The 12,793-nt window shown below is 53.1% G+C and overlaps 1 protein-coding gene across 1 annotated transcript; it reads right to left on the bottom strand.

Moving 5' to 3' along the window:
* Window positions 1-352: 352 nt before the first annotated feature.
* On the bottom strand, window positions 353-12,710 carry LOC104579615 (ATP-binding cassette sub-family C member 10-like). Its single transcript, XM_088524295.1, is given in 17 exon segments — window positions 353-508; window positions 895-1,055; window positions 1,359-1,528; window positions 1,687-2,030; window positions 3,383-3,578; window positions 3,938-4,070; window positions 4,464-4,655; window positions 5,346-5,420; window positions 5,824-6,013; window positions 6,230-6,328; window positions 7,008-7,179; window positions 7,317-7,396; window positions 7,854-7,996; window positions 8,661-8,817; window positions 9,053-9,280; window positions 10,300-11,760; window positions 12,552-12,710. Coding segments are annotated over 17 exon segments (4,116 nt in total).
* Between the last annotated feature and the right edge of the window lie 83 nt (window positions 12,711-12,793).

Genomic DNA, 12,793 nt, shown 5'->3' with positions numbered 1-12,793 from the left:
GTGTTTTCTGAGGATATGTCTTCAGATACTGAAGTAATTGGAGCAAACATTTCTGAATTTAGTTATTCTCAGATTTTTTTGCCAGTTATTCAAGAGACTTTAGAAGTTATTCTCTATACCTGGCCAGGCCTTAGGATGGTAGAGGAGTTCATTAGCATAGAAAGTAAATAAAATATCAAAGGAGAGAATTCAGGGATGCTTTTGGATTCAGGAACGCTTTTGTATTCTCCTTCAGCAGTGGATTCCAGGATGCCCCTGGTGAATTTCCCTGTTTGTCCACTTGCAGGTCAATCCTAAAATATCTATAAGATTTTGCCCCTAGTTTCTATGGCAGGTGGCCTCTTGCACGTATCTAAATAAGCAACCTGAACACCACTGGCTGGTGACTTCCACATCCCCTACGTAGCTTCAATCTCACTCCATCGAGCGCGTTGGGCAGGCCTGCTCGGTACGCCAGAACCACCTCTTGGAACTCCACACGCCCCTGGCTTGGCCAGTCAGCAGCAACCTGATGGGGACCAGCGCAAGAGAGACCGTGACTGTGACCCACTGCCCCCAGCCAAGCCCCGTCCACCCCTCTGGCTGGTTTCTTGGCCCTTGAGCAGACCCCACTCTCAGCCCACCTCCATCCCCAGCCCTTTCTAGGCTTGCTTTTCTCTGACAGCTCGGCCACAGCACCCCTTTCACCTTGTTCCAGGCTTCACATCTCCTTCCTGAGATTCATCCCCCTGAGGGATGTACTGGCAAAAGATGAATTATCAAGGGAGGTGCTGTGGGTGATGGCCCTCCACCCCTTCACTGGAACCCTGTGACCTCTGCCAGGAGGCAAGTGCAGGGCACAGAGCCAGAGGATGAGAAACAGGCCAGCATCTGAGAACGTATTTTAGGCTTTACCTGGACCAGCTTATCCTGGGGCTCTATGGGGATGTCTGTTGTGTACTCCTCTGTCCGCTCCATGCTCACCATCATGGTTTCTGTCATAGTGAAGCTGGAAATGAGGCCTGAGAGCAGGTTTGTGACAGACAAGGCATATGAGAGTGCCAGGCCCACAAGTCCTGAGATGACAAAAGCATAAACAAGCATGTTACCACGAGGGAAGGATCCGGGATCTTGGTGGCAGGACAAAGAGACAAGGAAGGTGTCACCATTCTGGAGTGTGGGATCCCATTCTGGGATGGGGACATGCAAGAGGAGGAGCAGGAGCTGAAGCACAATTTTGGGGATGAGTTGCAGGCAGACAGTGAGCAAACACTTTGCCTACCCCCAGCATAGGGAGATGGTGCAGCTCTCCAACAGGAGGGAAGGTGCCCTTGGGCCACAGCCATGGGGTGGGCCCAGAGCACAACCTGGCAGCCCACCTGGATTTCCTAGTTGCTTCTGGTGCTGGATAATGGCAATTCCTGCAATAGCAGTAACCACAGCAACCCCGATCATCTGCAAGCGGATGTCCAGCCACTGCATCGCTGCGTTGCTGGCCAAGAGGCAGCGCTGGTTTTGCTCCAGGCGCAGCTGATTCTCCACCTCAAACCTGGCGGGGACATAACAGAGGTCCACGCTGGGCCGCGCAGCCCAGCACTGCCCACGCTGCCCCAGGCCGGGGATGCTCCCGACGCTACAACCTGTCCCATGGCTCTGATCCACCAACAGAGACGCAGCTCAGGCCGAGCGCTGGTTCCCTGCCCTCACCTGCGTGTTGCCCGCATGGCTCTGATGCTGCTCAGCCCTGAGAGGGTCTCGGAGAAGTGAGTGTAGATGGGCGAGAGGGTGAGACTGTAAAGGCGCTTGAGCTCGCGGGAGGTGCGCCGGTAGTAGCGCTGGATGGAGAAGTAGAGGGCAGCCAGGGGGAGCAAGACCAGAGCGATCCAAGGGAGGCCGTAGGTGATCATCACCAGCACGCCCAGGAGCCCATACGTGTTGGCCAGGCAGATGTTGAGGATAAAAGGCAAGCTGTCATCCACGCAGTAAAGGTCTGAAGAGAAGCGGTTCAGGATCCGGCCTACTGGCGTGGTGTCAAAGAAGGTCACTGTGGCCTGGCAGCAAGGGAGCAAGAAAACAAGAGTCACGGGGGGCTGCAGCGGGGCTCAGCCGCACAGCAGGGCCCTGGAGATGCAGAGCTGAGCAGAGCAAGGCAGGCGCACAGTGCCAAGGCCACCTCAGCCCCACTACTGCCTCTGCTGGGACAAAAAGCCCCAGAGCCACCACCCTCTGGCTAAACAACCCCGGCAGCTCTCGTGGTAAAAGGAAGGAGCCTTTCAGTGCAGAATGGCTGACAGGTACCAAGGTGCCAGCCACAAAGTTGTGATACTGCCAATCTAGTCCATACCCTTAAATTTCAACCTAAATCCCATCCCCAAGCCCAAAGGTACCTCTCTAGGTCAGGCTTGGAGCTAATATAGGGAGTGTCACACTACTATGCTGACCCAAAAACTAATCTGATGATGCATCTGGATCCCATACTGGCACACTGGTAGCCAGTGAGATGATCCTCTAATCCTAGCCTCTAATTCTCTAATATTATCTGATAATCTTGATTCTCTAATCCTAACCCTAGCCTGAGGACTTACAAGTCCCAGTCCTAAGGAAAGTTGTCTGGCATATGCCAGCACTAGCCCTAAATCTTGCCTGATGACTCCTTCCAATCTCATGTGGATCTGAGTCTGTGATCCTGCAACAGATCAAACAGGCCCTCACCTGAGCTGTATCTCTAAGCCTAACAGTGAACAGATATAAACCAGCCCGACATGGAATGAAGCAAGTTCTACTGGGCCCATTCTGACTCCTGGTTTATTGGCCCCTTGTACTCCAAAAACTTCCTTCATCCTTTACCCCAATAACAACCAGAGCCCAAGGGACTCTGGTAACCTACAGGCTTCACACAGCCAATTCACTATGTGCCAGCCTGGGAGGTATTTTCTGGACCTTAACTTCCTGGCTTCAGGCAGCCCAGACTCTCCACACAACCTAGAACAAAGGGCTCTCAGAGCAAAGGACACTTTGCACAACATCAGTCTTACAGCCAATATCCATGGCACATAGACCCCAAACCTTGATACTTCTTGAGTTCACAATGGACCACAGTTTATCAGCCTCAAGTGAGCCAGAGTCTCAGCACAGAACTTGGTACTGGTATCATGGTGTTTTCTGTCCAGAGCTGGGAATTCCTAGACGAAATTTAGAGCTCTAACAGAATTTTGCAACCCATCTGTAGAATGGGTGCTGGAAGGATTACACTTTAAGCCTTAACACTATATCCTTAAACTCATCAGCCAACACCAGGGGAAACGCTAATTCGCATCTCAAACTCTTAATTCCAACTAGAAGAATAATGTCAGGGAGGAGACTTGCAAGGGTCCCAGCCAGTCCTGACTTTTTTGGCCGTTACCTTTATAACCCGCTGCAGCAGCCGGCTGTGGACGACGGTGGCAGCACGGATGGTGCCAAACGCGAAGAGGAAGGCCCGCAGAACAGTGAAGAGGGAGTTGGCTCCTGCAATGCTCCCATAAACTGTTAGGTAGAAAGTCACATCTAGGGAACCATTGGAAGTGACTGTGGCTGCGTCCAGAGCTTGAACGGGGAACCTGGAATACAGAAGGAGGAAGACCACGGATCTGCCACGGCCCCTGAGACAGCAAGCTCACAGATGGCGTGTCAGAATTCAGGAGCAGACTCAAGTCTCAGCCTGACACTCCTGTGGGAGGCCATCTCCTTGACAAGCTGGGACAAACACATTCCTTCATCAGGAGGCAGCCAAGGGCTTTCCATCAGCCCCAGATCATCCGCCCCACAGGCCCCTCATCAGTTCCCTCTCAGGCCAGGGACTTCATTTATCTTCCTTTCTCTAGGCAGACCCCGTGCAGCAGGGCGGACAAAGGACAAAGGACAAAGCTGGGGAGTGTTTCTCACTCCCTTTGGCATTCCCTGGCCAGCGATCACTTACACAAGCCCAGCAAAGAAGAGCAGCAGCTGTGGAGAAGGGAGAGGAGCTGAAGAGAGCATCACAGAGGTTTTTGCTGTCTGAGGCATGCTGGAGATCCAGTGTGACAGCCACCAATCTGAGATATTTCTCGATGCTGCAGAGAGAGACAGAATGCATATGGGGGAATTCAACCTTGCATCAGTAAGTAGGAAGCTGAAAAGAAGGAATGGAATTTTTGTAATATTCTCAGTCTGCCCTTGCTCTCCATTGGCACAGCAGCAAACGCAAGGGAACCGCCACGAGCTGCAGCAGTGACTGGGCACTGCTGGAGGAACCCACATGGTTGTAAAAGTGCAGCAGCAAAATGAGGCCACCACCTGTCCCCTTCCGACCTACGCTATTCAGCCTAGGGAATAGGAAGGAAGGAGTCTTCCTGCTGCAGTGAGAGCAACTAAACCCCAGCTTTTTTTTTTCCACAGGCTCTGCACATAGCCAAGGAGCAAGAAAGGAAGGTCCACAGAGATGCAGTACTGGGCCACTGCCTCACCTTGCATCAGGAGCAGGGAAAAGAGGATGGACGATGCCAAGCAGCTGCCCACTGCCAGCCAATATGCCTTGTACACCTTAAAAGCTACTGCTCCTTCTTTCTTCTCCTCCTCCTGGCGGAGAAGGGGATTGTTTGGGGTCAATCCTTCTGCCTCTGTCTTTATGGCATCCTCTTGGCCCTGCTCTTCAGGGGCTGTGGGTATGGAGGAAAAAGCAAGGTCAGTGCAACATGAATTCCTTCTGCAGATGCTCCTCACTGCAAATAGAGCAAGCACAGGCTATGGGGAAGGCTTTCCTTCCCTCCTCCCTTCCTCTTCAGGCCAGGCATGCCAGCCCTGGCAAACTTTCATCCAGATCTGGACTGGATCTGAGCTAGCAGACAAGAATCAAACACTGATCCTGGCCAGGACCCAATACTTGGACTTTCTCTCCTGCTGTGCACGCACCACCCATGGACCAGCACTGTCACAGCAGAGCAGGGTGGTGGGAGCTCTGTTCTGAGGCCAGATACCATCTTTCTATGTGACTCCTGCAAAGTCCACAGGACTGGGAGATGCACTCATGCTCTCTCTGGAATTGTTTCTTGCGGGCTGTTTCTGACAAAAAGACAAAACAAAAAGAAGCAGACAGCAAGAGGGTGCAAGTGGGAATGAAGCAAAATGGCACGCAGTCAGCTGGATTATCACAGATTCAGGGCCAGCATCTTTAGCCTACTCATCTCCATCCTTTCTCTCACAGCCATTACTCCCTCTCCTCCTTAAGCACCTCTCAACACAACTGCCCTCAAATTTTGTTCAGAGACTCAATAAGAGTGACAGACTTTTTCTGGGTATTTAACTTGAGCTGCACTGCCCCGTCGTCCCCAAGCTCGACGGATACTGACCTTTATCCTGCCTCTTGTCCATGTCCTTGAACTTGGGGAAAGCTTCCACAAGTGGCAGGATCTCAGCTGGTGTTCCTGCAAAGAGAGAAATGCAAATGCTTCAGGATCTGAGAAACAGACGCCAGCTTCTAATAGTCTTTTTCTATGAAATGGTTCATTTTTTTCTCTCCTTACATCACCTACTTTCTCTCACTACCTTTCCTATTTTCTCTCATGGCACTTGCACCCTTTAAAGGCTCTGCTTCACATGTCCTGCCATGGCATCATGCCTTATCAACTCACCCTCTCTAGGGCCGCCTTGCTTTATGTGTACATCTCTATCCACCCAGTCTTCTCTACCTACTTGTAGTGTCCTCAAACTCTTTTTCCTTTCCTGGATCCCCCAGTTAATCCCATTCCCTTATAGCCATCCCTGCTCATGCCACTCCAGGACTGGCAAACAGGCATATGCAGAAGTCTCGGGAGATGGCCACTATACCTGTCCTGACTACCCTGCCGTTGTCCACCAACAACAAGGCATCAGCCTTCTTCAAAAACTCCGTCCTGTGGGTGCAAAGGATCCTTGTCTTGTGCTTGAGGACTCCCATAACACATTTCTCCATAAGATGGTTGGCTACATTGGCATCTACAGCTGCCAGGGGATCGTCAAGGAGGTAAAACTCTTTCTCCTGAGGGGAAAGACGAGACAAGGATACACTTCCAGGCAGTGCTGGAGAGAAAGGGGCAAGTACCTCGGCATGGCACATCACCAGCATCTTGGTCCAGCATGAGGGGGGCCAGGACAGGCTGCTGGAGCACAGTGCACAGCTGGGTGCTTCCAGTTTCTTCACATCCAACTTGACATTGGGTGCTATCTGCCACAGCCCAGCCATTGCCCTTTTTACCTGGTAAACAGCTCTGGCAAGGGCTATTCGAGCCTTCTGGCCCCCACTGAGTGTCACACCGTTCTTGCCAACCTCTGTCTGGTCACCTGCTGGTAAGATCTGAAACATCAAAAAAAAATCAATTTAAAACAGGACAGGATGCTACAGGAGACTCAAAATCAAAACTCTGTGTCTCTCTCCTGCCTCTGGCAATAATTCTTCAGGGCGATATCTTTCCAATAAACTCAATTGTAATGATCCGTACTCTGGTTCTGTGCACGACTGGAAAGCTGGGCCATATTTATGCCACTCAACTCTCTTACCCTCCAGAACAGGATGGCCAGACTTGAACTGCCTGTTGGAAATAACTTCTGGTCTGAGTACTAAATTGTGCCTGGAAGTTTTGAGGGGAGAGCAATAGCTGTGTGGGATGAAAACCATGTCAGGGACCATTCAGTTTAATATTACAGACAACTGAATGCAAGTATCTGTAAACATTTTCCTCTCAATTTACTAGTAGATATACAGTCTACAAATTCTCAAATAAATGTCTTTACAGAATACTCATAACTCCTGCTGCAGCAAACATGGGCTCCTTGTGCTTGGCATTTCAGAAAACCAGACCCCGGGTTATGCATTAGAAGAGGAGGTCTGGCTTCCGACCAGGTGTAATAGCAAGTTCACTGGCTAACACAGAGAAACGTGCAGTATGTGCCTGACTGATGGGAGGAGCACAGACTTAGCCTCTCCAGATCCTGACACCCCAAAGAGCACTAGCTGCCAGGATCCAGGTACTCACATTTAGATCCTCAGAGAGGGCACAGGCTTCCACCACCTTCTCATACAGCCTGGCATCATACTCCTTCCCAAAGAGGATGTTCTCACGCACACTGGTAAACTGGATCCAAGGCTCCTGTGTGGCCAGCCCAAATCCTTGTTCCAGGTCACAGACGTACACTTGTCCCCCTTGCCTGCAATTGCACCAAAGGTGAGGAGAAAAGGGAGCAGTGGAGAACTGCTGGTAGACCAAAATGGGGTGGCACTGGACAGTCCCTGCCTGTCATGGGGTGCAGGGAGCAGGCAGGGAGGAGTTTTTTTGGCTACTTACTTAATGAGCTCCCCAGTAATGGCAGCAAGAAGAGAGCTCTTGCCAGAGCCGACCTTCCCAACAACCCCCAGGAGCATCCCCTGCAGAAGGAAGTCAAAAGAAGCAACCTGTTGCTCTGAGCAGGGCAGCCTGCCCAGGTTGCTTCAGTCCCATAGAGCCTTTAAGGAAGTTGACTGCTGTCCTGAACTAGGACCATCTCAAAGGTGCAGCAGCAGAGCCAGGCACAGTTGCTGAGTAAACCAGATCCCTGATACGGCAGGACACAAGCCTTCAAGGAGTAATAACAACCACTGAGTCACCCTGGAGCCCAGCTATGTCCTCAGTTCCTCTCCTGCAGCAGGGGTGGGAAGCAGAGGGAGCCATGCCAGGATCTTCTCCAGCACCCTGCAGCTCTGAGAGATGTGACACAAGCCCCATTCATCTTGGCCAAGAGAAGACTTGGGCACACGGCTCAAAAGACAAGGGAAACAGGCTGTCCCTCTCCATTATTTGGCTCCTCTGGGGCCACCTTCCCTCATGACTCCCCTCACTCATGACTCACCTTTCTCACTGCCGGTTCTCAATATGCAGCTGCAGTGAGCCTGCAGATGAGGACTGCTCGGTGCCTTCCTCCTTCACTGGTGCCCAGGAGAAGGCTGCTCCCCGCATTTCCACAGCGGAAGCAGGACCTGAATGACTGCCTGCAAGGACAAGCAGCATATTGTACCACCCTGGCAAGGGCAGAGAGTGACAAGGGGCTGGCATCACAAGTGCTGTCAGCTTCATTCCTGAATGGAGGAGACGTGCACAGACACAATGCCCTGGACCCACAGGCTAAGGCAGCCACCCATGGGTTTGTCCTTAAACTTTTCCTTCCCTCCCCAACTCACCTATCTCCAACACCCACTGGCCACACACAGTGACCTGCTGGCTCTCGGGGAGGCACTGTGAGGACAACCTGCTTTTATTACTGCTGAACATGAACGAATGGCAACAGGCAAAGGCAGAGAGAAAGGCAGCAGTGATGGCCCAGGAGAGGGGCACCCATCTGAGCCTTTCTGCCAGACTAAACTCAGGTTCTCAATAGCTTCATTGTCAGAGGAGCTTTGGAAAGAGGCCGGAACAGTCTCTTCTAAGGGGACGCGGGTGGCAGGGTTCAATGGGGACAAGCAACAGCAATGCTCTAGTCTCTCCTCCTGCTTTCCATAGAAACTGAGCGCCTTCACTCTGGCTCCAACACTGGATGTCCTGAAGTATGAGGTGACAGACAGCTGCTGGTGTTGTCCCTGTGCCCTACACCACTGCTCCCGGCTCTGAATCCTCCCTGCCCAAGCTGCAAATCCCAGCAGCATCCTCCTGCTTTACCTAGAGCATAATAAGCCTCCAGGTCCTGGTCTGCGAGTTCAAGGAAGCGCTGGATTCGATCCAGGGAAACTTTGGCATCCAAGGTCCCATTCAGCACCCATGGGAAGCTGTTGAGGGGGAGAATGAGCATCCCTACGAGGGCCAATGCTGTGAATACCTGTGTGGGTATGAAAGCAACAGTGAACTGCAAGCAGCACCTCCCTTGCACCCTGCACCCTCCAAACAGCTTCACCAGTAGCACCCTGAAGGGGTTGCGGGACACGCAGACTGAATTAGTTTCCCAGAGAACACCCCTCAACCTGCAGCCCCACTGCAGGCTCATGCTGCTCTGGAGCCCTCTTTGCTGCCCACAGTGAGCACTGCTGTCACCTGGGATCGCCCTGTTCACTCACCTTGGTGGCAGTGAGCTGGTGGCCCAGCAGGACATACGTGATGAAGATGACAATGGAGACAACAACGGGCAGCGCTGCCCACAGATACACGCACACGGCATCCAAGTACTTGATGATTCTCAACTTCTGCAGCTCTTTAGTGCGGCAGGCATCTATCCGGGTGCCAAAGTGCTGCTCCCAAGCGTAGAACTTGACCACACGAATGCCACACAGGAACTCAGTCATCAGCTGCAGGAGAAGACGGAAATCAGAGAGCGCAGCTGCCACCCCCCCAACACACCAGACACCACCTAAACATCTCTGCTAGGGTCATGCTTGCAGGTCCCTCCTGCTAAGGGCCCAGCTACAGATTCCAGGAAACATTCCTTGGTAACAAGGATATCAATACAAGCAGCAGCTGCTGGGAACTTTGCTCTCCCTCATTGCACCAGCTTGCTCAGCTACCTGTGTTGCACAGGAGGCAAAATTTTACACTGCTTCCCAACTGAAATATACGCAACAGAAGTGCAGGGACCTGTGGACTTCGTAGCTCCAGTCAGGACGCTATTTACCCCTGCTGGTCTGACATTCTGTGGGACCATAAGCCCCAACTCTCGGGCCCAGGGCTGCCACGATGCAGCTGGTCTGCAGGTAGCCCTGCAGCATGGTCCCCTCTCATTCCTGCTCTCAGGTTAACACATGCAGAGACAGCTGAGATGTGTCTGTGCCTGACATGAAAGAAAGCCGAGGCCAGTGATAGCAAACCAGTGATACCCCACACAACTAGATGCAGCTTCTGTTAAAAGCACCAAATGGCTCTGTCACGGAGCTGAAAGCAGTGAAAAAGATGACTGAGGGTGTCAAAGTGGAGCAATATAAACCATTAGGTCCATGACCACTGCCTTTGTCCATACTGCAAAGCACCTCATGATTGAAAACATTACTGGAGTAACAGGATAGAAGCACCTCTGAAAAAACAAATTGGGATCATACTTTGACTGTTTTCCAAAAAAAAAAGTACTCCAAAGGAGCCTGAATTTGCCCCAGAGATGAGGTGAGGCAAACATCAGAGTTCACTACTTTGTGGGTAGTGAAACTGCATCACCCTGAGGCACTTATCTGTGTGTGTCCCTCTCTGGCACTTTTCTCAGTAAGTGCAACTCAATCAATCCACTTGAGATTCACAAGTGGCCAAAAAGCCAGTGTTCTAGAGACAAACAAGCACAACAAATAGCCGTGAGTCCAGAGAGCCACCAGCTGCCCCTCACCTTGACCCGTGTGTCCTTGTGCTTCAGCATCTCCTTGTTGCTCTTCATGATGCGGTTGGCTATGACCTTGTTTATGGGCACAAGCAGCAATGCCAAGGCCAGGCCTCCCAGAAAGGCTACCCCCACCTGCTGGTAGAGGAGGTACAGGGTAATGGCAAACTGGAAGGGCAAGCTCCACACCTCGTGGAAGCTGAGGCAGAAGTTGACCAACCTATCAGTGTCTGTGCTCATGAAGTTGACAATTTCCCCCACCGTGAAGCGAGCAAGGCTGGTGCTGCTGACACGCAGAGCCTTGCGGTAGATGGCAGAGATGACGGCGGCCCGCACCATCAGCATCACCTTGTACACCTCGTAGCTGAACTGGTTCCTCAAGAGAGCGCCCAGGAAGGAGCCAGCGAAGAGCCCGAGGGCATAGAGGACCCCGTGGCTCAGGGGCTCCTTCTGGGACTCCATGAAGTTCACCAGCAAGTTCAGAAGCAGCGGGCCTGAGAAACCCAGCAGGCTGCCAGCCAGCTTGAGGAGTCCAAGCAAGTAGAAGCGCAGCCCGAAGACGGAATGAAGCGCTGGGAGGAGCCGCACGGCCTGCCGTGAGCTGCCCAGGGCAGCGCTGCCGCCATCCCCTCCAGCAACGAGGGGGCTGCTCAGGGACACCGTCTCCTCCTCCGCTTGGCGCGGAGCTGCCGTCCCCTGCCAGCGGGAGTAGAAGCGCTCACAGACGCGCGCAGCCCGGAGCCGGTGAGGAAGCACATAGACATCCTGGGGCTGGTTCAACATCCGGCGGTATCCGCGTTTCATCAGCGGGCTCATCCAGGCGTAGGAGAGGCGCGAGAGCCAACTCTCCCCGTCCTCCGCCACTGCCCGGCGCGGCGGCGCGGGGATCGCCGCCTCCGAGACGAGCGGCTCTTGCTGCCAGGAGGCATTGACAGAGAGAAATTCTTGTCTGTTGGCAGCTGGGAAGAGGTAGTTAATCACATAGAGGAGGAGACAGGCCAGCTGCAGACAGAGGATGGAGAACCTGGAGGACACCGCAGGGTGGCCGGGGGACCAAGCTGTCCCCTCCTGGCAGTACCACAGCAGCGTGATGATGAAGGAAGGTACAGGTAGGACAGTGAGGAGAGCCAGGGCTGCGGGCCCCCGCGTAGAGCCGTGAATTGACCTGCAGAGCATGAGAAGAGCTGAGCCGTGAGTGAGCCATGTCACTGCAGCAATGCTGCTTGTCAGCACCTCCAGGTACACAGGGCCCAGCTCCTGCTGAGAGATGGTCACTTCCCGCTCCCGCCCCGCCGCGTCCGCGCACGGCGAATTTTGGCTGCTGCCCCCCGCCGTACTCTCGGGGGGGCGGGGCCTGCGGCGGGGGCGGGGCCGGCGCGCTCTTCCTGGCGGGCGAGGGAAGATGGTGGCGGCAGCGCCGGTCCCGGTGGCTCCGGTGGAGCGAGGGGCAGAGCCCCGGCGGGGTCCTCGCTACGAAGAGATGGGGCAGAGGAGACACCAAAACCAGGGCAGCGTCTCCAGCCGGATCCCACCCGGGCTGTTACACAGCGATAGTGCAGTCAAGAGCCTGGGAGCCGCAGTGCCCTCTAACTACGATTAGGAAATTAGGGTTTCCTTGAAGGCAGCGGGAGCAGGGAAAGGCCCAGCACAAGCAGCTGGCACCACCAAAGGTTTTCCACGCAGGTCTGTGAAGCAGAAAGTATGAGAAGCCCCATCTTGGCAGTTGGCTTCCCTGCAAGGATCGCATAAGAGTTAATCCTCATCCGGATTGTGGGAGCTCTTTGCATGTTGCACTTGGCTATTCTGTGATCTTGTTTTTGCCATGCAAGATTTTTTTTCTATTGAAAAGAATTGATATTGCTTTATGTATTCTCTGTCCTCTCTACAAGAGTATTCCGGTGCCTCGTCATCTGGGCTATACCCATTGTACCCCAAAAATAGCTGTTAGGTGGAGACCAAAAACAAAACTGAGATACAGCCCTTCTCTCAGATAGGCAGAGACCCAAGCAGCCTGAAGGCTGTGCTCTGAAGAGGAACAAAAAGGAAATATCTACTCTGCTGAGAAGTGTTTTTGTCATATAAAATATTAATATAAAAAAAAAAAACTTCTGGTCTAGTTCAATCTCCTGCATAGAGCTGTTTTCTAAACCAATACACATGTTTTAACTGCTGTTTTTGAGGATTCTGACTTCTCGCAGTCCTGAATGTAATCCCAACCTCTGTGCTGGAGGGGAAAGGCTCCCTTTCCATATCTAAGCTACCTCCTGATACTGGATGCTGTGTTCATTTTGCCAGTCTGCTCTTTCTTCCAAAGGTTTCTCCAAGGAAGGGCAAGGAGTCGTTCCCTGCCCTGTCACAGCCCCGCGGTCTTCCCTCAACCGCGCTGTCCCGGCGGGGCTACGTGACGGCGGCGCCGCCATTTTGTGCTGCCGGCGTCCCCAGGCCCCGCCTCTCGTCACCTTCCCCCGCCCCGGCCGGGGCTCCTGAGCGTGCGCGGGGGGCG

The sequence above is a fragment of the Tinamus guttatus genome, unplaced genomic scaffold, assembly GCF_059628265.1.
Source record: "Tinamus guttatus ecotype Peru unplaced genomic scaffold, ASM5962826v1 Tinamus_guttatus_pri_ptg000208l, whole genome shotgun sequence".
Lineage (NCBI taxonomy): Eukaryota > Metazoa > Chordata > Aves > Tinamiformes > Tinamidae > Tinamus > Tinamus guttatus.
This window is presented reverse-complemented; position numbering and strand designations above follow the sequence as displayed.